The sequence below is a fragment of the Chiloscyllium plagiosum genome, unplaced genomic scaffold (assembly GCF_037043375.1).
Source record: "Chiloscyllium plagiosum isolate Xiang-an unplaced genomic scaffold, Cpla_swu_hap1 HiC_scaffold_17, whole genome shotgun sequence".
Lineage (NCBI taxonomy): Eukaryota > Metazoa > Chordata > Chondrichthyes > Orectolobiformes > Hemiscylliidae > Chiloscyllium > Chiloscyllium plagiosum.
In genome coordinates, this window is record NW_028270155.1 from 74,430,758 (window position 1) to 74,457,453 (window position 26,696).

The following is a 26,696-nucleotide window of genomic DNA, read 5'->3' on the forward strand; positions in this document are numbered from 1 at the left end:
CTTCCTCTCTGCTTTGAATAATGCTATATTCACTTTCAGAAGCAAGCTGAAGTGATGGGAGAGAATCCACACATCTGCGCCAGGACCAATACAATGGTTTGGGAATGGCTGGGCAATTAACTGAATAATACCTGAAACACGTTCCAAAGGAGCTAGTGAGTACCAGTGGGTCTGTAAGCCATGCAATAAGATGGGGCTCTGTTTTAGGATCTCTAGATCACATTTGATTATGAATCAATGGTACCATGTGCCCAGATGTACCATCACTTGGCCAGACTGAGCAAATGTCCTGCGCAATTCCCCAAGACTGCTAAGCATATCACTGGTTTATAAGCAATATCGATAACCTTAACCACCCCCGAGATGAAGGCTTCATGCATGACTTTGCACACAGACTGTGCCAAGGATCAGATAGGGGCACAGGCTGTAGGGGCTTGTTCTCCATTTATATTCCCCCTACACTAATGGTTTTACCACAGAAATTGCAGCCTTATCTAAAGTGAATCACCTGGTTCTAGCAAACTGTGCAAATTGCTTGGTGAGCAAAGCTGTGAACAGCAGATTGACAAATGTAGGTGGTGCTCCAATTTAATGTCTGTAAAGTTCGCGCAAAAACAGATGGCATTAGGACAACCACTAGCCTGTGAGGTAGCACATCTGTCAGTTTGCTTCAGACATAAACACCAAGTTGCCTTCTGAGCACCATTCTTTAGAGGAACTGACTTTTGGTTGAAGTATTTAGTTTTGTAGGGGTTACTAGTACTGTAAATGCTCCTGCAATACAGCTGACCAGTCAGAAGTTTCTCACTCCTCTAGTCATCATATAGGATGTGGTATGAGAATTGAATCCCAAATATCAATTACATATTGGACTTCAGAAAGGGTAGGAATTATAAAACAATTTAGGTTTCTGAGTCACAGTGGGAAGTGCAGTGGTGAGAAGTTTACATCCTTACAGTACTTTTCAAAAGACTTGGATGCCCATTTTTTCAACAGACATAGCATTTGCTCAACTGTACTTATGATTCTCAAATGTTAAAATTAACATTCAGATTCACTTTTGCAAAATTGCTGATAGACTTCACGTCTAAAATAGCTAAGATGAAAAAGAATTCAGGAATTAACTCACTAAAGACCAGCATAATGCGCATTAGAGACATACTGACCAATAAGATTCCTATTCTCCATTAAGCAGCCACAGGACATCATTGGCACATTATACTGAAACCTACTTACATTTGGGTTGACTGTAATATGAGGAGCCAAAGCAGCCAATGAATACACATTGATGTCGTGGTAGCTGAACTGTGGTTGTGGAGGGACTGTGGATGTACACGTGGTGGTTGTGGCTGGAGTCACTGGTGCAGCTGGAAAGCAAAAGCACAATTAATTCTCCAAATCCTCTCTTTGCTTCTGACTTATAAAATTCTAAAAGCCTACATGTTGATGTCATTTTTCAGGTCCATTTCTTCAAAACAGATGTCAAAAGGATAAACCGGTTAATGATCAACTTGACTTGGGGGAGGAGCCAAGTACTGTGGTATAAAACTAATTATGTTGGAAACAATGAAGTGATCAATTAGTTTGTTCAATCTCTTGCAAGGAGCATTAACAGGATTCAACTACAACTTGAATTTTGTGAAACTTATCCATTAAATCTAAAACATTTCTACGTACAATAACAAAGTGTGAAAGATCATACAATACTCTCAGCCAGAGTCTGAAAGATGCACTACTAGTTGGAAAAATAATGTTAACAATTGCATACAAGGTTGGATTTTCTCAATGCATCCAATGCTTGAAACTGAGACACACGGATCGGTTTCCTTAGCCAACAATTAACAGGAGCTGGAGGAGGAATGTCGTGTTTCAATTCTCTGCTTCCTCACTACAGCACTGATGGCAGATCCCAAATGAAAACCCAGATGGGAGATTGCAAGATCTTACCCCTGTTTGCAATATAGCAGGGTAGATCTTTCAACTTAAAATCCATTTCTCAAACTCCTGTTTCCAAAGTAAAACAGGAGAATTGGGAAAATTTCAGAAGTATGCAATTAAACATTTCTATCAATGAAGTTTATGATCACTCACAAGTATGTTTAATTTCACTCTGGTATGGTGGTTAACATATCACCAGATTCCTCTGAAAGATGAAGTTGAAATAAATGTCTGGAGTCATTAGGTTGCAGAAAGCTAAAGTATAGATAAATCAGTATAGCTGATTTTAACTGCAACTGGAACAGAGCATTCAGCAGGCCTTAAAATGACCAATTTCCATTTATTCAGTGTTTACAAGAACCTTCAAAAAAACCATAAAGCTAAAAAGTCAGTCAAACCACTTCTGTGATTGAGTTGGAGGTGGGGAGAAAGAAATTAAATGGATCAAATTTATTGAAAGGGATATTTTAAATGTTTAAATACATTAGGAAGACTTAAAACTGCTCACTTTCAATTAATTAGTTCCATTTCTCAAGCCTTAAATCAATGCTTGAACAAGAGTGAAAGTTGGCATAATCTGAAAAATTGTTTAACAATTATATACAAGATTTTTCTGGTTTAAGGGTTAGGGGTTGTTAGGGAGATGAGAAATGCTTTCCAATCTGTGAAATAAAATATATACAGAACTGTTGGGTCACTTTTCCCACTCTACACAAAGTCCCAGTCAGGACTGCACTCTTGTTTCTTCAGTTCACCAAACATCGCTATTTCAACTTTGACAGAAAAGTTGAGTGATAGGCAGAGTAAGCTCTGTGTTGCATGGGAAAGGCATGTGACATAAGATTTTGGGGGTTGGGGTTAGGGTAAGGAGAGTTCACTCGATTTCTGGAATGATGGCAGCTTCCTGTTTGGACATGGAGAGCACACAATAGAAGAATGGAGGTTTATAGCCAAATGCTACCATGGATAAAAGCAGCCATTTATAACTAGACCTTCCAGAACAGACTTGCTTTTGTAGTCCAAGACAACAGAAGGCAGCATAATAAAGTACTGTAAAAATACAACAAAATAATAACTGGGAAGGAGGATTCAAGAACAGATGCTTACTGATCCTGAAGTTAATGACTGATAAACTGAAACAGCTATATTATTCAAGACTGCATGCAACAGGTATTAAATAGTTATCTGGCAATTTGTTCCAAATAAAACATTTGTCTTATAATTGGAAACAAATCTCATTCCATTTCTAAATGCGATAATCATAGCATGAGAAAATATTTATTAAAAATCTGGTTGTTATATTCAAAGTCAAGCAGCTAAAATTTAGTTTTTAAAAAAATGATGGGACATGATTTAAAAATAATTTCATGAGAATTCATGCCAAACTTGTGTTGCAACAAATGGCTTAAGAAGAAAAAAGATTTGCTTCAGAAAGTGCTTGATCAGCAATTTTTTAGAAAGTTATTAAATGCGTTTGTTCCTGTTTTGTAACCCCTTGACAGTCTAAGAGATAATTTCCAAATTGCTTGTATTATTATTTCACCAAAAGATCAAGTAAGTGATTTATTCTAATATTAGCCTAGGTTCCAAATATAAATTAAGGTCAATTAACAGCACAGCATAAAATCAGCCAGTGAAACAAAGGGAATCTCTTGTTTGCTGGCATACGATACAAAGCTATATGGGCAAGTCAAAACACTCAAGGATGCTGTGAAGTATGCCTAAAATATCTAAAACTCCACCTTGTTGCAATATTGCAGCAAACTGAGTAGCGTAACAGATTAGAACTCCCTTTGCTCATAGCTTAATTGAATCCAGAAGTCATAATGACAAAGCAAATTTTGAAAAATAGGACAAAACTACAGTCAACTGCAAAATAAAGCAATGAGGAAAAAATATAAAGTGAAACTAAGGTAAGGCTTGTTTGGCTTTTTCCTCCTCCCCCTAAAAAGTGTTGTGGGAGTACAGTTCCACAGGTGTTGGCTACTAGCTATGGTCAGGAACCTCGCCCATGTAGCTATTCACTAGCAAGCCTAAAGAGAGTGCCAGCAGGCAAACTGAAAGTGAAAGGTAGCATAGCAGAATCTTGTACAGTCCTCACCCACCATCTAACTTCATTGGACTTCAAAGGTTATATAAAATGTGACAAAGCAGCACTGCTGGTGTGCCACAGTACTGGTTCTGAGAGCCATCTGATATTAGGATCTTCCACACTTGTGAAATAGCTCTAGCAGTTCCCAGTGTAATATTCTATAATCTCTTTTCTACATCTACAGTGAAGGAGTGCAAAGGCCAACTTGACATGCCATGCCATAAACATCAAAGGAACTATAAACCCTTGCAGTATGGTAGAAAATGCTGAGCAAAATCCTGGCATTCAGAATCAAAGATTTACTTGGCTGCCACCATTTTTAAAAAATATCAAGAGCAAATAGTGAAAATGAACTAAGACATGCAACAGAAAGTGGATACAAATCTAACAGCATAAAACTCCTTGAAAATATCACTACATGTAGTATTTTAAGTTCACCACCACCTCTCTCTTCCCCAATTTGACCTGCAGGAGCTCTGAAAAAGCACTGGTGCATCGGGGGCCTCAACCGATCGTTCAGAGTGAAAGATTGCAAGTGAATGTTAAATTAGAGAAACGCCTTCCATAGTCAGGCCTTGACTGATTTTATTTGGGGGGTGGGGGGTGGAAAAGAGGTGGAAGGATGAGTGAAGGATATTTGCATTTTATCAAGCCAGACAGACGGAGCATTCGGTTTAGCTGCGTTAAGTTAATAATACACGGTTATAAATCCAAGCAAACAGCTGGTCCACGTTCTAGAAAACTTTTCCCTGGGAAAAAAAAATCACTTATCTGCTAGTTGAAAAATAAATGGCAAAGTATTAACACAAAAAATGCAGGCATACCAAACCCTAGGATGTTTAATTCCAGTGTCCTCCGTTCTACATCTTACATTACTGCCAGGACTGAGGCGGTAGCGTCTGGTACAGCACATCATGAATTCTAGAATTATACAGCAATTACATCAAAATAGCCGCTGCACACCCCAAAAAAGACCGCACAATGGCCACAGCTGTTAGAGTATTATAACTTGCATTTCTGAACCTTCAGAAGACTGACTCCTCCACTGGAAAAACATTTCCCCTCCCAGCTGCTGTAGAGTCACTTCGCTTCCTTTGTCAGCGAAAGACCAAGGCTTCAGCTCGGCCTACCGGCAACGCTGGGGAAAAAGAAACACCCACTTGCACTCCACTCAGCTCTGCTCTGGGTCCTAGTGCAAGCCGTGCTCATGAAACCCGACCCACCCTACATCAAACGGAGTGAACTATATTATCGTGCAGATAACGATGTTTACACAGGTGAGTAACCACTTATAATTACTGAGTGCCCAGACATATCAATTTGTAGTTAATATAATTGCAGTATACCACAGGTTATATTTCTCCCCCCCTCTTTGCTGCTAAAACACCACAGAACAGAAATGAAAGCACTTTACCAGTGGTGACAACTACAGGCAACTCCTCTGGTATTTTGGATTCTCTTTTTGGAGCAGAAAGCTGTTCCTCTAGGTTTGTCAATTTTTCTTTGTCCTTTAGTAAAGTTCCTGGCTTCAAGTCGTTGATGTCCAAAGCGAGATTTTTACACAGCACCTCAATTTCAAACTTCAGGTTTAACTGAAAACAAAATATTTTTGCAAAATATGTAGTTAATGGACAGTTCCAACCTACAAATCAAAGTGAGCACAAATAGGTCACACTGACAAATTATCAGCTTTCAAACAAATAAGCGACTGCAGTTCTGCTCCAAGATATTCGAAACTCAAAATATTAATACCTGAATTGCATTTACTTCAACCGCAGCACCCTTGTTCACTCAAGGGTGTGTTGTAATTTGAACAATTTTTAACTACTGAATGAGCTGAGCTACTGAATGTGCTGTGCCCTTGCTCATACTGGAATTGCATGAAGCAGAAAACTCTCTCAGGAAGGGAGATCCATTTCTGAATTCTCACTTGCCTTTTAGTTATTACATTTTTCCAATGTCTGCAACCAAGAAACATGAACTGAAATTTTGAAATAAAAGCGCATTCCAGATTCTTAGCACCTGAAAGTAAGAGACCAACCCTTCAGGCACAGGCCATACACTAGACATTCACCAGCATGAACAAGGGGTGCCTACCCAAAATGTAAACTTGCTAGTTTTTCTCCTCTTTGGTGAGTCAGCACCTGCGCATTTCCTACATTTTTTTATTTCGAGTGACTACATCACCAGTGGTATTCAAATCCTGGGATAACCCTGCTTGGAATGGTTTCACAACCAGGAGAAGTGGAGCAGGGAGGGGTAGAAGCCATCACAAGATAATTGACCACAGATCAGAGCTGGATTACAAATGCTAAATACTTGTCAGTAAGAGGTCCTTAAACCACTGCATTAGTCCTCTGAAATAGGAGACTGGCACAGTTTCCATAAACAAGTAAAACAACATCAGTTGTGGCCCAGGAATGCCAAAAAACATCAGTCACCAATTCCTGCAGTAGGGTGACAGCAATACCTTATCTCTCAAAGGAAAAATGTTTTATTGCTGCTGAAAAGACAGACCCTCATGTTCATACTGCCATATCAGATTGAAGTCTTTCAGTCTGTTAAACCCCTATTTTGATGCACACACGATCTCATTTCAGCCACACCCTCAGTTCTTTGACTGGAAGAAACAATATTCAGTATAACAGCAGCAAGGACATTGAGTCATCATTAGGGAAATTCCAGCTGTGTTCGACCAAAAAGCAAACAGATGTATACTATGAAATGTACAGGACCACAGAATACACAGAGCAAGTCAGCAATTAAACTGGAAGGAAGTTGTCTTGATAAAGGCAAAATTTGTTTGAAGTCATTCTTGGTTAAGTAGTATCATTAAAGTCAATCCTGGTGAAATGCCAGCTGAAAAAACTGGAGATCCTTCATTCAAAACAGAGGAGTATAGTTAGCTGGTTATAATCTAACCAAACAAAAACCAAAAGACTATCCCAGAGTCACTAATCAGCTACTGATTCTCCCAAGCTTATCTTTACCCATTCCTTTGTCTGCTCAACTGTTTTACCTTGCTCTTTCGGCTTCATCTCCACCTCTCGCTTACTCCGCCCCCCTTCCCCCCCCATCTTCAGCATACATACCAAACCTTTCCTAGCTACAAGCAGTTCTGAAAAAAGATCACTGGACCAGAAAATGTTAACTCTGCTCTCCCTCCACGGATGCTGACAGACCTGAGTTTTTCCAGCAATTTCCATTTCTGAACCTGGTAATGGTACTAGATAACAGAGTGTGTGTTTTACTTCAATAATTTCATCATTGTGATTATAATGCTCACATGTAACAAACCTATTAGATTCCATTGCTCGAAAAATACAGCCCAGAAGGCAGCCACTTGGTATGGTGCTTTTGCTGGGTCTTTGATAGAATTACCTAATTTGACCCACTTGTGTTTTCTTACAGCGCGATAATTCTGTCCCCCTTAAATATTCATCCAAACCCCTTTTGAAAGTTATTTCAGATTGTGCATTCAAATCTTAGTCATTCCTCCTTCCCACGATCCCCCGTCACAGAGCATTTGTTAATTATAAATATACCTTCAGAGTTTCTGCACCAACAAAACCCCTCAATTTCCAACACTAAATTTGCATTGATAAGTCCACAAAATGTTGAGAACTCTGATTACAATGAAGTGAATTTCACTACTTTAGAACATTTATATTTAAGCCACTCTATTTTTGTAAACTTTTAAAAAATTTTTTTAAAAACCCTATTCCCCTGGTTTCTCCCAAATTCGTCCTCTCAGTAGTCATCTGTTACCTCATCCAACAAGGCAAATTACTGTAAATGCTGAACAAACTCAGCAGCATCTGTACAGAGATACAGGTAACGTTTGATGTCTTGTATGACTTCTTTAAAACTCTGCAGCGGTTCTGAAGAGGAGCCATACTTGCCTTGAAACATTAACTCTGCTTTCCACTCCACAGATACTGCCAGACCTCTAGCAGTCTATGGTGGATACTTCATCCAAGTGACTATGTACAGTGTGCTAAAATTAGCTCAGATAGAGATGAAAACCCAACACGTATCTCAGGTGAAATAAAACGGAATACAAATTAATTGGAATGGTACAGATTTTGGAATCTTGTCTGGTCAAAACATTATTCTTAAAGAAAATGATTAATTTAAATGATAACATACTAGTAAACAGATAGAAATGGAGAAAATTGGAGCTTGATGAAAACCACTCTTTCCACAAGGCCTGAAACCCTCAAGTAGACTTCCTACTAATTTCACCCCAAACTTCTCAGGTTTCAAGTTCACCTCGAAGACTGGTCTCCATAATGATATTAAAACATTTACATTTTGCACAAAGTGAAGCACAATCAACAAAGATTGCTCTGTAATATTCAGTAGTGTCTCAACCATAGCCTAGCAGGTCTGCATAAGCCATTTTCCAGCAGAACCAGTGTAGTCCCCTGGGAGCAATTTGTTTTATGAATTAGTACAAATGAGAACAGCCTTACCTTCAAATCATGCTCTTGATGCAACTCTGCTAGTACATTCATGATGGCCATTGTCCAAGGATTTGGGGGCCGAAAAACCTGCAGAAACAGTTCACAGAAGTAAGGAAACGTGGACAGCACAACAGAATATTAAAAACACAACTAACTTCTTGATCAAAACAAAACTAAGAAAATACATTGTACTACTTCACTCCTCCACTAAAAGGTCTTTTGTATCACATACCAACTCCCCACAAAATCACAGTACTGTTATCAAACAATTGACTTAGGAAAATGACCTCAAATAGTTATCTTCCCCCATTCGGCTGGCTTCCATTCTGGACATTCCCAGAATGGTATCAATTTTGCACGAACTGCTGGCACAATTTTGGTACCAGCTAAGGAGACAAATATATTTACTTGCTCACATTATACTCCACAACCACCTGAAGGAGCTATAACATTATAACCTGGTGTTGTGTAATGTTTAATATTAACTGTTACCTAATTACTCCTTCCAGTTACACAGTGTCATCATTCTTTTCCTAAAGAACAGGATCATAATTTCACATCTAATATTAAAGTAATACTTGAATTTTGTTAGAAGTCCAAGTTTGATGCCCATTCATTAAAGATTCACCGCATTGAACAATATAAAAAGGGAGATACTTCAGCAATCAATCTTCCCACTTTAGATGTATGAATAGAGATAATACAAATCAACTGATGCAAGCATATCTTTCACAAAGCAGCAGTACTATTTCATTCACAATGCTGTCAGAAAAGCAACTGGGAGTGGACACCACTTACTAACCAACAAAACCAGCTTTTTGAAACTATAGTCATATGCCAAAATGGGGTATTTCAAGAAACTGGGTGCCTCAGCAAGGAAGGTTAGGAAATTGTACAGATCCCCTTGAAAGTAAGGTTCACATTCAGAGGTCCTGGAAAGCACCATATAAATGCAGATCGTCTTCCTTGCCCAAACTCATCTTCATCGACACAAAGAATATTCAAAGAGGTAAAATACAAGCTGTAGCTGGGAGGAAAACACTGAACCCATGAATGCTTCCAGATGGACGGAGTTCTTTTTTGAAGTAAAGCACAGCCTGAATTTTTCTCCAATACATCAAGTCATGACAGTAACTCAAACCTCAATTTTAGCTTAGCTTATCAAAAATAATACCACTGCTCTGTTTCCCCACCTGCAGTAACATTCTTTTACACATCATTCAAGTTGAAGCTTCACAGCTGCAAAATGTAATAAAATGAAGTGTAAAGCAATGTTACGTGGTGTCAGCATATAGGTATTTCCCAGTCACTGCAGTATAATTACAGTTGAGTGCACAATTAATGTTCTAGAAAGGATCCTGCTTTCCCCTCATTTGAATCTCAACTCATTTACAGACTAGCGCAAGCCTGCAGCCACTAGTCTCTTTTATCAAGCCAGGGCCACCTAGACATCTATCAAATGGTATTTGCCAGCAAGATGCACACTTTTAAGCTCATTAAACCTCAGCAGTGCCCTTATATACACTTAGAAGTCTCAAGTTGCAGTTCTTGCCAAGCTGCAATTACGTCCAATGCTTTGACTGGGATCTACCCCCACAGGAAAAGTACGATGATTTATGCTGATATCACATTGATTAGATTTGAAGACGAAGCAAGGTGCTCGCTTTCTGTAAATCCAAAAGCTCAAGTGAAAGCAATCTGACTAAAGGAAAGGTTTTTCAATAGGGTTACTTAAACCTAAAAGGATGGTTTTGTTGATCCAACTCATTTAAAATCTAGTTTAATAAAGCCGCCTGCCATCGACCTGAACTTGTAGCCCCTTCCAAAATGAAGAACCCACCCATTTCCCCAATTACCTTTGAAATTCTACAGAACATACAAATCAGGTCATTCAGCCCCTTGAGCCTGCTCCCACATTCAATAAAACCAGGTTAATCAGACTGCTGTTTCCACTCCACTTTGCTGCTTACCTGATAAGCTTTACCTCCCTTGCTAATCAAGAATGACCCTGCCTCTGGTGCTCTCAGAGGAAGACAATTCTACAGTAACAACCCTCAGACAGAATTTCTCTCCATCTCCATTTCAAAAATGGAATGTCTCTCATTTAAGGTGCGGTCCCCTCGTTCTAATCTATCCCACATAATCTATCTTCTCAGCATCCAAATTCTCCAGGACCTCTGTTTTAAGATGATGACACTCATTCTCAGCTCCAATGGTTTCAGACTCAATCTATCCTCACCCCATTATCCCAGTAACCAATCAAAAGTGAACCTTCACTGAATGTTGCTTGAAGTGCAACTGTATCTTTCCTTAAATAAGGAGACCTAAATTGTACAAAATACTCTGGTATATTGCCCTGTACATTATTTTTACATTCCATTCTTCTTGCAACAAACAAGAATAACCCAAATGCTTTCCTAATCACTAGGTGTATAGTGACCTTTTTTGATTTGTGTACCAGAATATCCAGATCCCCCTGCATATTAGGGGTCTATAGTTTCTCTCCACTTAAATGATATGCCGCTTTCCCATTCTTCAAAATTAAGCTCAACAGCTTTTACATGTAGCTATTTATTCCAAGCCCCAAAATCAGTTTCTTTGTTTGCATCCTTTTACAAAAGTTTACACAGGCAAATTGTTTTCAGCCATAATAATACACTCAGCAAAAAAAAAACGAAAAACGTGCTTGACATCATCCTCACCAAAGTGCCTGTAAAGTACACCTGCTCAGGAAAATAATCAGTAAGAGAGATTACTGTAAAGTCCTTATGGATTCATCTCAGCCTCCTTCACAAGTCTCCACCATCACAGATGTTAATCTTAAACTAATCTAATTCCACATGATGTCAAAGGTTGGAGGCACTGACATTGTAAAGGTGGTGGACCCTGACAACATTCTCGTGATAGTACTGAAAATCTGCAGTCCCTAAGCTGCATGGTTCCCCCTTGGAGATCCTGGGCACACTGAATGGCATCCTGATGCATTGACATCCAGTTCTGAAAGCTGCTGTCACACAGACCTTGGAGGTCTACACAGCAACAGGTAAAAATTACAGCCAAACGTAGCTGAAAATGTGCACTTCAGAACATGCTGTTCCCTAGCCAAGCACTGGCATCACCCGAAGAAAATTGCCTAGGTATGGTCTGTACAAAAGGAGGTCAAATCCAACCCGAACCAGTCTACCCTCAAACCTTACCCATTGTAAGGTCAGAGTGCTTAATGATGATTTGTTCAGCTGCTCACTGACACCCAGTTTAGTTCAGCCAGGACTATTGGGCACCTGACCTCATTAAAATAATCAGTCACCTCAGCTCCAGAACACGCCTGCAGGAGTTCTTAGGGTAGTGTCCGAGACCCAACCATCTTCAGCTGCTTGAATGTCAAGCACTCCACTAAGGTCAGAAGTGCTTACTGATGTTTGCTCAATGGTCAGCACTATTCCCATCTCCCCAGATACTGAAGGAATCCATGTCCATACGCAGCACAATCTGGACAATGGTCTGTCTTGGAATGACTAAGTCATACCACATAGGTACGCATACCACACCTTGATTTAGTATTTTGAACTGTTTACCATTAATTTTATATCAATTATTTTTCAGAAATATCCATGTGGAAGGGGGCATCAGTGGTAAGGCTAGTATTTATTGTCCATCCCAAATTGCCCTTGAATTAAGTTGCTTGTGAGATCATTTCAGAGGACAATTAAAAGTCAAGCACATTGCTGCAGGTGTGGAGTCACATGTAGGCCAGACCAGACAATTTCCTTCCCTAAGAGACATGGTCACTGGTTACACGATTGGCATTGGGGTATTTTTTTTTTTAATTCCAAAATTTCTATTTGAATTCAAAAAGTCACCACCTGCCATGGTGGGATTCATATAAGTGAAGACAATATGTACAGGAGTTGCTCATTCTGCCCTTTCAGCCTGCTCTGCCATTCAATAATAACTATATAGTTGACCATCCTACTCAGTACTCTTACTCAAGCCATTCCCTTTGATCCCTTAAGCCCTAAAAAAAAAACTTTCTTCAAAATGTTCCATGTTTTGGCCTCAACTGCATTCTGTGGCATAGAATTCCATCGGCTCACCAATCTCTGGTGAAGAAACTTCTCATCTCGTCGTTAGTAGCCAATCTTGTATCCTTAGTACTCGACTCCTGCTTCTGGACTCCCCAGTCACTGGGACCAACCATTCTGGCCCGGTTTGAATTTTACAGGTTCCTACAAGATTCCCCCTTGATTCTTCTAAAGCCACGAATAATTAGTTTCTGTGCCAATCTCGCAGGGCCTCAATCACTGTTACTTTAAAATGACTAATGACAGTGCCACAGTAAATGCAATAGATCACATTAAGTAGCACAATTTCTCGTAAATTACAACCTCGAAACTTATCTTGGCACTTTCCTTGACAGTTGGACATGAATTTACTCTTCACATTAAGCACTATTAGTCTTTCCATTACTCTAAAAATACTTCAAATCCTGAGCATTGCACTGCCATGCTCAATATTATCAAGTTAAAAATCACAACACTAGGTCACAGTCCAACAGGTTTATTTGGAAGTACAAGCTTTTGGAGCACAGCTCCTTTGTCAGAGGAAGGAGCAGCACTCCGAACGTTGGTGCTTCCAAATGAAGCTGTGGGACTCTAACCTGGTGTTGGACGCTTTTTAACCCCAATCCAACACCGACACCTCCACGTAAAGATTAGAAAGGCACTCACTAGTTTATATTTTTAAATATAAGACTTGGATTTTAAAGAAATCCAATTGAAATTAGCAGTTACCATACTGTCTGGACTGGATAGTTCCATTTTGTTTGGAAATAATTTAGTAACACCATCACATGGATTCACTGACTCAACAAGTGGATGAGGAATAATATCTACAGTGGTCAGAGACCATGTTCACGGAACTCCAGGCTATGTCTCTACATCCTTTGGCATGTTTGTTAATTAAGTGCAACCTGAAAGTGGTAATCGTAGAACCTGCCACTGACTCACAGATGGTCTAAATTATAGTGCAAATCATCAAATAAATATACCATCACAGACAGCCTGGATACCAGCATACATTTTGAGTTAACAGAATAAACAGACATGCTCCTGGTCAGAATTTATTAAACCGTATGATGATTGTTAACAGTTAGTGATATAATCTGCCGCAGGACAAGATTCTGTACACAATTCACTGAAGAGAGACTGGATAGTTAAGAGAAGCCATAATTATATCAATGCATCAACAAGTTCACAAGAAGCTAGCTTAAGGGAAGGCTCACTCATCTCAAGTATTGTCCAATTCACATCATTCTCATTCCAAAAAGCTTGGACCAGAATTTATCAAAGCATTCAAGGGCAGATTTCTTGTCAGGTCTGACTGGAATTAGTTCTTATTCAGCTGCATAGAACAGAAAAAAAAAAAGATCTGGACTTACCATACTCCTAACGCTGGACTCTAAAACTTTGGCAACAAAGGGGACAACATAGAGCATCTCCTGCTGACCTTTCACATAAGCCTCCAGCAGCAACGACTTCACATCCAGATCCTGCATATCATAATTTAAATAACACTTCTGAGTTTGGACAAATAAAGATAATCTTAGCCACAGTGAATTATTCAGCTGTAATTAAAGCTGCTCAAAGTGGAAAAAAAATGTTGGATTCAAACCATTACTGAAGATTCATGAAAAGAGAATCACTTACAATGTGCAAGATGGGCTTATTTTTGGCTAAGGTGATCATGCCTAGCCAATGGCCAAGATTCTTCAGCAATGACCGATCTGAAAAGTTTGCCGCAGCCTTGTCAGAGGTCAACAATACCTAAAACGGCCGAAAGAGAGAGAAAAAAAGTGAAGCAGTCTGATGCCATCAATATTTATCGTCTGTTCAGATAAAATAAAGATTATGGCTCTCATTAGAACAGGTCATTTAGCATTAACTTATCAAATGGCTTCCAGAAAAGTAGGGCTGCTGGACATCAGATCTCAGCTGCAGTACAACAAACACTCAGCACAGTGAACTCCTATTCAGTTTCACATGCAAAATCTTGGGTTGAACAATTCACCCAATATCTTAATTCACTGTTATCATGAACAACTACTCTACTCTGAATCATCTTGGCAAAAGTATGCACAGCCTTATCTTTCTTTCTCCACACATACACAATTCAGCTTATGAACGAACCACTGTATATTCAGAAGAGTCAAGAGGTAGCACTAAGACTCACTAAAGGACAGGTCAGAGAAAAGCCATCTGATTAATTCCATCATGCATAAAGCAGTCCACTCAAATTATAATTCTCAAAGTTCTTTTCATGATTAAGTAAAATTCACTGCATCTTTGTGTTACTGAATCCTTAACCCAAGTTTCCAGCTAGCTATTTTAACATGTCAATACCAACAAAATCAGCTCAACTATCCTGGCATAGGAAGGCAAAAATTGCTGCCAAGAAAATACAAATTATCCTTACTGACTTTCAGCACACCGAGACTCTCACTTGGAGGCCTGGTTATTTGAGAAACTTGAGCTCATCACCACCTTCAAGGATAATTAGGGGAACAAATGGTTACCCTGATTATCAATGGCGTACAGGGTTATAGGGATGGGGTGAATGTCTGACCAGCAAATGATTACACTAAATGGAAGGGAGAAATAGTCTCCTCCTGTTATGTATTGCAAATGCTGGACAAGCTAACAATGCCCACAACCCATGAACACATTAAAAAACAATTTGGATTCAATTGCTAGAGAGCTGCTCTGGCCTGTTCATGAATCTGTACCACAATGGTTAGATTCTTTTGGTATTAAAGCAAGATTGGTTTCAAGAACTGGAAGTGTTGCAGATTCTCTAAAAGAAAATTGTAAAAGTGGAAGTAGGAGCTTACTGAATTATTTCAGTTTGGGTTTGAGTGTGGATGGGAAAGGGAAAGGGAAAGAAGAAGCTTCCGCTACTAATATCTACCCAGTGAACTTGATCAGTGTTTTAAGTGGATGCCATTATTGAACTTTGCAGCTGCGTCAACTGTAGCAATTTAGCTGCAGGCATTCACTGTCTTAAGTTCACAAATGTAGTCAATTAATGAAAATTGTGAACTATAATCTGGCAAAGATGCATGCCTTCAGGAATAGAGCAGGGAAAATTGTTGGAGGTGGTGGTGGATGGCAAGACAGGAAAGCTGATGTCAACAGGCACACATTAAAAGGCTATCATCCTTAACAGTTTTAGCAAGAAATTCCTTGCTCATGTGTCAGAATGTCACCTACTCGCACACTTACCTTAATGTTCCTGTAAGTCTCAGTGAGTACCATTTTGTTAAAATCTGAATTCTTCAATGTGTCCATAAAGTTGGAGTACAGACTGTGAAAATTAGGTTCAATGCTAACTCTCTTCATGACCAAATACTGGGATACCCAGGGCATAAACTCATCTTTCACTGTCTCTTTTAACTCTTCCACCTATAACATCAGGGAGAAAAACATGCCATTCACATCAGTCACAATGATTAGAAGAGGTTGTAATTACTGAAATGGGACATGCCAAGTTAGGTATTAAACAATTCAATTAGATTAGTATTAAAAATTAACCCAGTGCAAGAAAACTATAGCTTACATAATAGCATAATATAGCAAAGCAAATTTATCCACTGTTTTATCAGAACTGCTTTGTGTTGAAAGGTACTGCTTCATCAAGCCACATATTCAAACAGATAGCAACTAAGTGTTCCCCACCCCATATCTACTCAAGGTGGGTACTAGAGCACCCAACTGTTAAATAGCCATGAACGTCATTAAACGATAGCAGTAACCTTTAAGAATAAGTCCCTCAATCTTTGAGAAACTGCATATTCTTAATTGTGAGTATATGAGAGAAAAATGAACTTTAATTGAATGCTGCCCAAACATTAAAGGTTTACTGCAGAAAACTAATTCCAGAAGTGATTAAAAGCTTTTGATATAAATACAGGTCACAACTAAATTATTCTCCAAACGTAACAGAAATGATTGTCAAATTCAATATGCCTGCTTGCATGACAGTTACTTTTGTGAATTCAGTGACCAATCACAATGTCTTAAAATGTATCAAGCACAAGATGATATAGAACATATTATTACAGTCACCTCAGGCAAATACAAAGAATGTGTGTAGCACCCTGTCACGTTCTCTGGCTACAATACAAAGGCCTTTCACATCCAGTATTTTAGTGCAAACTTTAAGGGAAACTTGGTAGGCAGTTTATATGCAGTAATGTCCCAAAAAAAAAACTAGTTATCATTCCCCCCTCAAACTCTGGTTGCACGGAAGGGCAAGAGACAAAACTAAAGTGAAAATAACTAAGATTAAATTTGCTGGCATTAAATTGAATGGAGACATTAGGAACATAGAAACAGAAGGCTACTGCACTAAAAATCAGGATGAGTGGCAATGAGCAGCAAAGGTACTCTGATCAGATGGTTCAGTATTCATTTTTAAGAGGCAGAATAAAATAAGTTCCATGCTCCCAAAAGCCATCATTATCCTTTCAATAATGTTCTGCTGAGTGCAAAAATTAGAAAGAGCATCCACTGGAAAATTTAATGCCTGGGAGATTCAAGACACTGAGGTACTGGTGTTGGACTGGGATGACGAAGGTTGGAAGTCACCTGACACCAGGTTATAGTCCAACAGGTTTATTTGAAATCAAAAGCTTTTGGAGCGCTGCTCCTTTATAAGGTGAAGCAGCAGCACTCCAAAAGCTTGTGATTTCAATTAAACCTGTTGGACTATAACCTGGTGCCAGGTGAGTTCTGACCTTGGGAGATTCAAAACTTTAATGTTTTTTGAATTGCCTATGAATGGCAAATGTTTCATAAATTTTGAACAACCCATTTACTTCCCAATTTCTCATAAATGGTCTTCAATTTCCACTAATTAATCCCATTTTGAGATTTTGGCTGAATTCACTGAACCTCCCACATGTTCATTTACTAGCAGCAGGGGAGGAGAAGGCTGGTGGTGTTATTGCTGGACTATTAATCCAGAAATCCTGGTTAAATTCCAGAGACCAGGTTTAAATCTTGCCATTGCAGATGGTCGAACTGGAGTTCAATAAGTATCTGGAATTAGGAGTCTAATGGTGACCATGAAACCACCTTCCTTGTTGGGAAAATCCCATCTGATTTACAGATGTCCTTTCGGCAAGGAAAACTCTGCCCTTAGCTGATCTGGTCGACATGTGACTCCAGACCGACAGCAATGTGGTTGACACTTAGCTGCCCTATGGGCAATTAGGGATGGGTAATAAATAGTGTAACACCCATATCCCATGAACGAATTTGCAAAATATATAGCTACCCTACAGAAGGGATCAATGCCAGTGATTTCCAGCCATGCCTTGAACAGAAGCAATGCAAGGACAGTCATCGAGCTGAGTGATGGCTTACACCCCAGCAAACCTTGCACAGATGTTGGCAGGTATATATGGAAATCTGGGAATTATTGAACAGCATAGGACTGCATAAAATATATTTATACAATACACAAAAACCATAATTCAGCTAGCCAATTCACTCTGGTGTTCATACTCCTGCCAGCCTGGCTTAACTAAATCTATTGCTATCCTGCATTCCCTTCCCCCTTACAGCATTTGTCTTATTTTTCCCTTAAATGTATCTATACTACTAGCCTCAACCATTTTGCATAGTATAGAGTTTTGCATTCTTTAAAAAGAGCAGTGAGAAGTTTCTATGGAATTCCCCATAGGATTTCTTAAACTACATTATACACTCTCCTCCACAAAGAACTAAATAGTTAGTTAACTTGAAGTCAGCACGTTGTGAGAAACTGCTGTGTAATTTAAACAGGCTGGTTTCAAAAGCCAAGATTAACAGGATAGCATTACTGCAAGAAAAGTGATGCCATGCAAAACACCCACCTTTTGTGTCATGTTGGATTGCGACAGGTTGTTGAAGATAAAAGCCACTTTTTCTTGAATATTCTCTGGTGGCTCTACTATTCTCTCTGCCTGGTCTGTGGCCACCAACAATGTTTCGATGTTAGTTGTATTGATGGAGGGCTTAAAAAAAACACAAGGACTTTGCTGTGACATGTTTAATCAATGGAATTCAGTGAAGCCCTTGGAAGATTCACACTTTGAAGACAAGTTGACTGCTCTTCCAACATTTAAAAACTCCACAGGCAAAAACAATTCACTTGCCAAAACCTACAAGGTTTGAAAGAGTTGACAAACAACAATCGGGCGCTGCTTCAAAATGGAATTCAATGTTACCAAAGAACATTTACAGCTATCAACATTACAATGAAGAGAAAAAAAACCTGTGACTCAGCTTTTAAGAGTCAGAACAGAAACAGGAAATATAAAATACCCAAGTGCGAGAAAATCATTCACACAGGGATTTAAATTACAACAACAAATGCAGACATACAAATGTCCCATTAGGTCTGATAGATCTGAGAATTTAGTAGCTTCCATTTGCAAGGCTCAGTTTAAGTTGAAATCGTATTATCTGTGCAGTTTAGTATGAATATTCAAGACAGTGTGTCTTGGTTAACATCCCAGCCGATTTGTCTCTAGAAAGAGTGTGACTTAAAAGACCGACAATGTATGAAAACGAACCCATACACAGGGGGACAAAGTCATTTGAAAAGATAGAGTTAAAACTTTTGGCTTTACTTAGAAAATATTGACAAGAACGCTACTCAACAAAAGGAACACTTCCAGCATTCAAGAGGGAAGTCAGCATCAGCTTTGATAGAAACTGAATAGGTTTTAGAGATATTTAGCTGCAAATTATTGATACATGCCCTGTTCACAAATTTTTGTGGGAAATCCTGTCTGATAACTAGATGATAGTTAAAATCTAACAGCATCTTTAAAAGTTAGAAATGGCAAATTAATCAATAGATCTCTCAAACCAATGCAAGAGTGGGGGAAGGAACATAAGTGTTTAAAACCAATGTGGGAAACATTACACATTAGCCACTGCTATTGTTATTTTGGTAGCAGACAATTATAAACAGGAGACCGACCTGCGACTTCCTAGTGAAGAGAGAAAACAAAATTTCTGAAAGTAAAATGGCATTATTTTGAAACAACTCCATCATTGTTCACATTATACAAGTACTCACTGGGACATCTTTCTTAAAGCTCACTCCACTCGGCCTGGTAACTGTAGTGGCTTTGGTAACGGTAGTGGTTGTGGACGTGGTTACTATGGCGCTGACTTGTCTGGTGAGAGGGGTCTTGTTCTGAGCCTGTGCTTGAGCCTGTGCCTGAGCCAATGCAATACTGCCAGGAGTTGTGATGCTACCTTGCATTTTCACAGGAGGGTCTCTGGATTGCTGGCCATACTCAATGTACTGAACAAATACAAAAAGATTAAAAATTAGTTATACTTAATATTTCTAACTGGTCTCAAATTACTAATATACTTCTAAAGTCAAGGAATTTGATGATAAACCACATTACCCTCAACAAAAAGAAATCTGCCAAAAATTAGACCCTACCTGTTATAACCAAATAGAGCAGAAATTCCGAGGAAACCCTGATGCTGCCCTCAGTGAAAGCTCTCCCACAAGTAGAGGTAAGCTATCAATATAGGTAGATATGTAGCTCTGAAGGTGGTCCACTGAACCGGAAACGTTGATGTTGATTTTAACTATAGATGCTTCCAGACCAGAGTTTCTCCAGTAATGTCTGTTTTTGCTTTCACTTTCTATCAATATAGGTCCTACTTTTAATTACAGGCTTTGGGAAGTGGAGACGATTATGATAGTGAATCTTAGAATTCCCTTGAACACTGGCTAGAGAGATACAAGGGATGGGGGAATAATTATTCAGAAATCCTAAACCCTAGTTAGAGGTCTGTACTGTAAACATACTTAGATGTTAGGCAGGGCCACAATAAGATCCGATCTATGACCCTTTTCACAGTGCACAAAAGAGTCAATTTAGAACTGAACTCGTGGAGAGATGGTCTTATTTTAAGTGGCAAGAGGATGATGGACAATCAGCACAAACTGGCACAACTAAATGGGACATTGAGTTCACAGTAACTTTTATTCAAGAGGCTTTTTGGAATCTGTGGAAGTTAGCTACTTTGAAAGATATAACAAATTCTACACACAAATTACCTCCAAGGAGAAAAAACAGAAATATTGATGTGGGATAAGATTCTGAAAAATGAAAATTCTGTACTTTTATGTTGATCAAACTTTGATACTAATCCCACGCAGAAACAGCTAGCTTGCCAGCTGCCTCCACCATTTAAATCACACAGCTGATGTGGTTGTCAGAATAAAAACAGCTGAAATGTGGCTACAGACGTTCTCAGGTCATTTCGAGTATTTCTTACCTCCTGTAAATGATGAGGAAACTGTAAGAAGTGGCCAATAGAAGCCAAGTGCTGACAATACTGCGGATAATCCTTCAATCTGTAATCAGAACAGAATTCATCATCACAGTAACTTGTTCAAGAAGGCATTCATATTAATAGAAAAGGTAATTTTATCATGCAAGAATTTAATTGCATAAAAGTATATAATATTTTCGAAGTTTAAAACTGCTTTGCATTGCTGTGACTTCAATGAGTTTATCATAACCTAAGAAAGGAAGCACATTATGGTTTAAATCTTGATATAATCTGCCCTCTTCAGAAATGAATCCAATTGGTCCATTAATTAATTGGTACCACCCACCTCTAAAATGTCATAACGACTATATCAGTTTCCCTAGACCTTTCCAATCCTTTTTTATTAGTGTTCACTGGCCTTCAAATCTTCAAAAAGGGGCCAATTTGCCTGAACCAGGTCAAGCGAAGACTGAAGATTTGATGTTAGCAGGTGGGCAAGGGAAGGTTTTTCTTAGGATATACATTGACTGATAGAGATGTACAGCCTGGAACCAGACTCTCCAGCCCAACTTGTCCATGCCGACCAGATATGCCAACCAAATCTAGTCCCACCTGCCAGCAACGGGTCCATATCCCTCCAAACCCTTCCTATTCATATACCCATCCAGATACCCTTTAAATGTTGTAATTGTGCTAGCCTCCACCACTTCCTCTGGCAGCTCATCCCATACAGGTACCACCGTCTGTGAAAAAAGTTGCCCCTTTGGTCCCTTTTAAATTGTTCCCCTCTCACCTCATGGGCTGGAGTAACAGACAGAGTTTAATTTAGATAAATGCGAGGTGCTGCATTTTGGGAAAGCAAATCTTAGCAGGGCTTATACAATTAATGGTAAGGTCAGAGGGAGTGTTGCTGAACAAAGAGACCTTGGAGTGCAGGTTCATAGTTTCTTTAAAGTGGAGTCGTAGGTAGATAGGATAGTGAAGGCGGCGTTTGGTATGCTTTCCTTTTTTGGTCAGAGTATTGAGTACAGGAGTTTGGAGGTCATGTTGCAGCTGTACAGGACATTGGTTAGGCCACGTTTAGAATACTTCGTGCAGTTCTGGTTTCCTTCCTTTCGGAAGAATGTTGCGAAACTTGAGAGGGTTCAGAAAAGATTTACATGGATGTTGCCAGGGTTGGAGGATTTCAGCTATGGAGAGAGGTTGAATGGGCTGTTTTCCCCTGGAGTGTCGGAGGCTGAGGGGTGACCTTATAGAGGTTTATAAAATCATGAGGGGCACGGATAGGGTAAATAGACAAGGTCTTTTCCATGGGGTGAGGGAGTCCATTGCAAAGCTTTTTTGGATTTATTAAATCCCTCTACTAATATCAACTTTTTTTTTGAAAGACAACAGTATGGTACATAATCTTGGGGCTTATGACTTTCAGATCTTACCAGCAAGATCAAATTACTCAAAAGTTCAAAGCGAAATGCTGCAGATACTCAGCAGATAATGGAGGTACAGGGGAAACATTACATTGATAACTGGAACACACAACTGAACATTTCCAGATGGTCTGTTTTTATTTCAGGTTGCTGGCATTTGCAGTATTTTGCTAAATTAAATAATGAGGTAGCAAGTGACTCAGGAAATATAGACCAAGGAGGATTTCCCATCTATAATTAAACTGTGCAAACACCATAAAGTGCTGAGTGCCATTAGTAACATGCCCAGAAGGAATCTGAATAAATATTTCTTGTACATAAACATTGACATGCAAAGGCTCACAAGATCTAATCTAAACATTTAGAGTGATTTTGGATGTGTTGTAACTATCCCAGCACAATAGCGCCATCTGAATTACAAAATTCTTCCTAAGCTATAGACACTGTTGCATATGATTACCTATACAAAGAAGCTGTTGCAGTTATGTTACGTATTAGGAGTGCGTTAAATTTGGAAGGGTGCACTGTAATAATGTCCCACCTACTAATTATTTAATGGCACACCAGTGTGGGCAATAATTAGGGTTTTGTTTGAGCACATATAAAAGAACGCTGACTGAAACTGTGTGGTTGAGTTAGAAGGTACAAGTTTGTGGTGTTTCACTCTGCAAATGAATGAGGAATATGCCTAGCAGTACACTGAAAGACAACCACATTGCCTGAGCTTTCCATTCTACACTAATCACGACAGCGTAAGAATGCCAAATTTCAAACATGTGAATGTATGGGGGTGGGGGTGAAGGTTCTGACCTTTTGACCTCTTCTTGGTGGTGCAATGATTCTAATGAGCCCATCATGCCAGATTTGTGCAAGATTTTTTAAAAATAAAAATTCATTCACAATGTCAGCATCACTGGTCAGGCCAGTATTTACTGCCCACCCCTAACTGCCCAGAGGGCAGCTAAATGTCAACCACACTGCGGTTTGCAGTCACATGCACGCCAGACCAGGTAAGGGCTGCAATTTCATTCCCCGAATGGACATAATGAACCAGATAGGCTTTTCTGACAATTGACGATAGTTTCATGGTCATCACTAGACTCCTAACTCCAGATAACTATTGAATTCAATTCCACCATCGGCCACAGCAGGATTGAACCTGGGTCCCTCGAACATTACCAGGGTCTCTGAATTAATGTCTAGTGACAATACCACTAGGCTTTCATCTCCAATGCTGCAAGTAAATGAAAAGTTCAGTCAAAGTGGGATTAATGAATGAAAATTGAAGACTATTTAAGATAATGACAATCAATTAAACAGGGAAACAAATAGATTTTTCAAAATATATGTAACATTTGCCATTCCTCAATGTTGGCAACTGTGCATCCCAATCAGTGCTGATTCTCAAACTAATGCCAATGGCAACAGTTTCGCTCCATTCACTCTGGTTCTGAATTTCAAAACACCTTTTTACAACTTCTAAGCGTGACCCCTAAGCTTCTGGTTACTGCCACTTGAATCTCTCCTATCCTTCGTGTGCTACACTCTTCAATTTTTCAACCATCATTTTGAGTTTAATTAGGGAGATCATAAATTCTGATCCAGCTTCTAAAAGGGCAACTGTTGACAGCTATTCCTATTCATCTCTCTTCTAGGATAATCCATCATTTCTTTACTTGTCCCATCACCATCTCCTTTTGCTTTACACCACAAAATTTTTTTTCATTTAATCCCATTGTTATGTGCCCAAGAATATATTTTCCTTTTATTGTTTACCCTCTTCTTCCCGACATAAAAACCTCCATTTTTCCAGATCTGAAACAGGAATTGTTTCTCTCTCCACAGATGCTGCCTGACCTGGGTCTTGTCAAGCATTTTCTATTTTAATTTAGATTCACAACTTCTGCAATACATTCTTGTTTCCTGAAATGAATATTGTTCACTGGTTATGGAACTATTTCCATGCTCTAAAGTCAGTCAATTAAATCAGGATAAGAAACTGAAGATAGAAACAAAAACAAAATGTTACTAATGTGTGGCCAATGTGCTGTAATGTGCATTCATAAGCAGGAACTGGGTTGAGATTAGTGAAAATTCACTTGACTAGTAAGTCACAGACTACCGCCCAGATATGAAAGGATAGTGCTTAAACCTAATTACCTGGACATGTTCAAATTCCGCTTTGAAGAACCAATGTGAAATATGTGATCTGAAATACATTAAATCCCTCAACTGGCATGGCCAATTGACCAGCAGCCCCAACTCGGTCGCTATGCAATTTTTGTTTTTGCGTGAAGTTGCCCAGGTCTATTCTCTGATATTCTGGAAAAAAATAAAACTTACCTATTTTTAAATCTGTCTAGTGCAGCAATACCAAAGTAGTACATCTTGGAGTCAAAAGGTTTGCGCAAAGCTTCAAGAACATAGCGCAGTGCAAGTCCCAATGCCATATAGGTGACCAGCCCCTTTTCGATAATTCCACCAAACAGGCAGGCGGTGATGTGCAGCTCTTTATCTGGGTACTGGGGGAAGAAGCGATACTCCTCAAAGAGGTTGCGTAGCATACAGTTAAACACTTCTCTTTCACGTTTAATGTTGGAATCCTTAAACCTCTGCAGCATTTCCAAAACCTGCAGAAAAAGAAGAGGAAATTTAACAAGTTAACACCATTTTTCAGAGTTAGCACTGAAAGCAATTAGTGACATGGAAAGAAATGAACTGGTTATAAAACAACAAAGAGGCCATTCAATCACTCAGGTTGGTCTCTTTTCATGTGGATCATAGTTGACCTGCATCTCAAATTCAACTTTTCATTTTTGCTCGAGAGAGTAACATCCTTACTTAACATCAGTGCATCTTGAACTGAATCTCTTGGTCCTCAATTACTAAAATTGACCAAAGTCTACTGAGCTGAACAAAATCGGAGGGAAACATTGGGACTAAACATTCTTAAAAGACAATTTTCAGTGAACCAACTAGGTTTTGACAGTGATTTCAGGTCACTGGTTTCATCATTATTTCAATACAACACAGGTTGTTTGCACAAAATAACAATTAATTTCATAAATTTCAAACGTTTAGCTAGTGTCACAATGTGTCAAATTCACCTCAACTCAGGAGCTATTTAAAGACAGCACTTATTAGAAATTAAGGGATTTTTTTCAACCTCCAGTACCTCTTTTCGTCAAGAGCAGGACAGTAGACATCTATTCAACGAAAGTTTGACATTAATTGCTTGCCTGGAGATCAATACTCCAGCAAGATCCTTAATAAAAATCCAAAAGAATAAAATATCCAGCATTACTGTCTTTATTGATTCAAGAACAATGTGAAAAGAATGCTCCACTGCAAAGCAGATCATTTTAAACTGTCTGTATATTGGATTTTGTGATGCCCTAGCTCCTCTGAATCTTGACACTCACATCTTTAATAGCCAGCAGTAACCTCCAGATGCACAAAGGACCAGAAATGTACAAACCTAATTATAATTTAGAGTTAGTATTAAAGTGAAATCAGCAGTTTAAAAGGCAAAATGAATGGGTCTTAAATGGACATAGTATTCAGAACAAAATAAGTGAATTAACAGCATAGATACAGGATAATTGGTTTGATCTTACAGCTTTTACACAGACATTGTTACAAGGAGATCAACTAAATATTCAGGACTATATAATGTTTTGAATGGACAGGCAAGGAGAGAAAGGTGTTGGGGTAGCTTTGTTAGTATGAGATAGAATAAGTTCGAAAGCAAGAAATGATCTATGATATAGGACTGGAAGATGTAGAATCCACATGGGTGGGGGTGAGAAATAGAGGAAAAACAAGTAGTAATGACTGTAGTCTTGAGACCTTATAGGGCAGAGAGTAAATCAGGAGATCACGAGGGCATATAAAACAAATCTTCACGGAGATTGGGAAAGTCAAGTTCACAAAGGTAGCCACGAAGAAGAATTCTTTGAGGATATTCAAAACTGCTTCCTAGAACAATATGTTGTGAATTCAACCATGGATCAGGGCTGTTTTGGATCAGTGACATATAATAAGACAGGATTAATAATCAATCCCAGAGTAAAAGTAGCCATACTGAAGCAGTGGCCATAATATGGTAGAACCGAGCATTCAGTTTGTGAGAACATCTTGGTCAAAACAACTGTACCAAATATAAGTAAGGGAATTACATGATGATGAAGACAAGTTGGCTGCAGGAGATTGGGAAAAGAGATTAGCAGCAAATGTGGGTGAAAAGCAATAGCAAACATTTAAGAAAATAGTTTGAGGCTCACAGCACTTGCAGTGAGGAAGGATGATAATCTGACCATGAAGATGAAGATACTACAAAGCTGAAAAAAAGGAGAGACATACAATGTGCAAGGATTGGTGGTAAACCAGATGACTTAGACTTTAATGATCGAAAAAAAATGAA

The 26,696-nt window shown here is 38.9% G+C and overlaps 1 protein-coding gene across 9 annotated transcripts in view; it reads right to left on the reverse strand.

The window, feature by feature from the left end:
- The window catches only part of cnot1 (CCR4-NOT transcription complex, subunit 1), a 159,070-nt gene that overhangs the window by 36,829 nt on the left and 95,545 nt on the right, over positions 1-26,696 (reverse strand). For all 9 annotated transcript variants that reach the window (XM_087996089.1, XM_087996088.1, XM_087996096.1 and 6 more), the window contains 10 exons: positions 24,617-24,903; positions 20,850-20,928; positions 19,624-19,854; positions 18,410-18,550; positions 15,774-15,953; positions 14,202-14,318; positions 13,934-14,044; positions 8,506-8,583; positions 5,445-5,622; positions 1,237-1,367 (listed from right to left, as the gene is read on the reverse strand). In XM_087996089.1, coding sequence (XP_087852215.1) covers positions 1,237-1,367; positions 5,445-5,622; positions 8,506-8,583; positions 13,934-14,044; positions 14,202-14,318; positions 15,774-15,953; positions 18,410-18,550; positions 19,624-19,854; positions 20,850-20,928; positions 24,617-24,903 — 1,533 coding nt within the window. The remainder of the gene's footprint in view (positions 1-1,236; positions 1,368-5,444; positions 5,623-8,505; positions 8,584-13,933; positions 14,045-14,201; positions 14,319-15,773; positions 15,954-18,409; positions 18,551-19,623; positions 19,855-20,849; positions 20,929-24,616; positions 24,904-26,696) is intronic.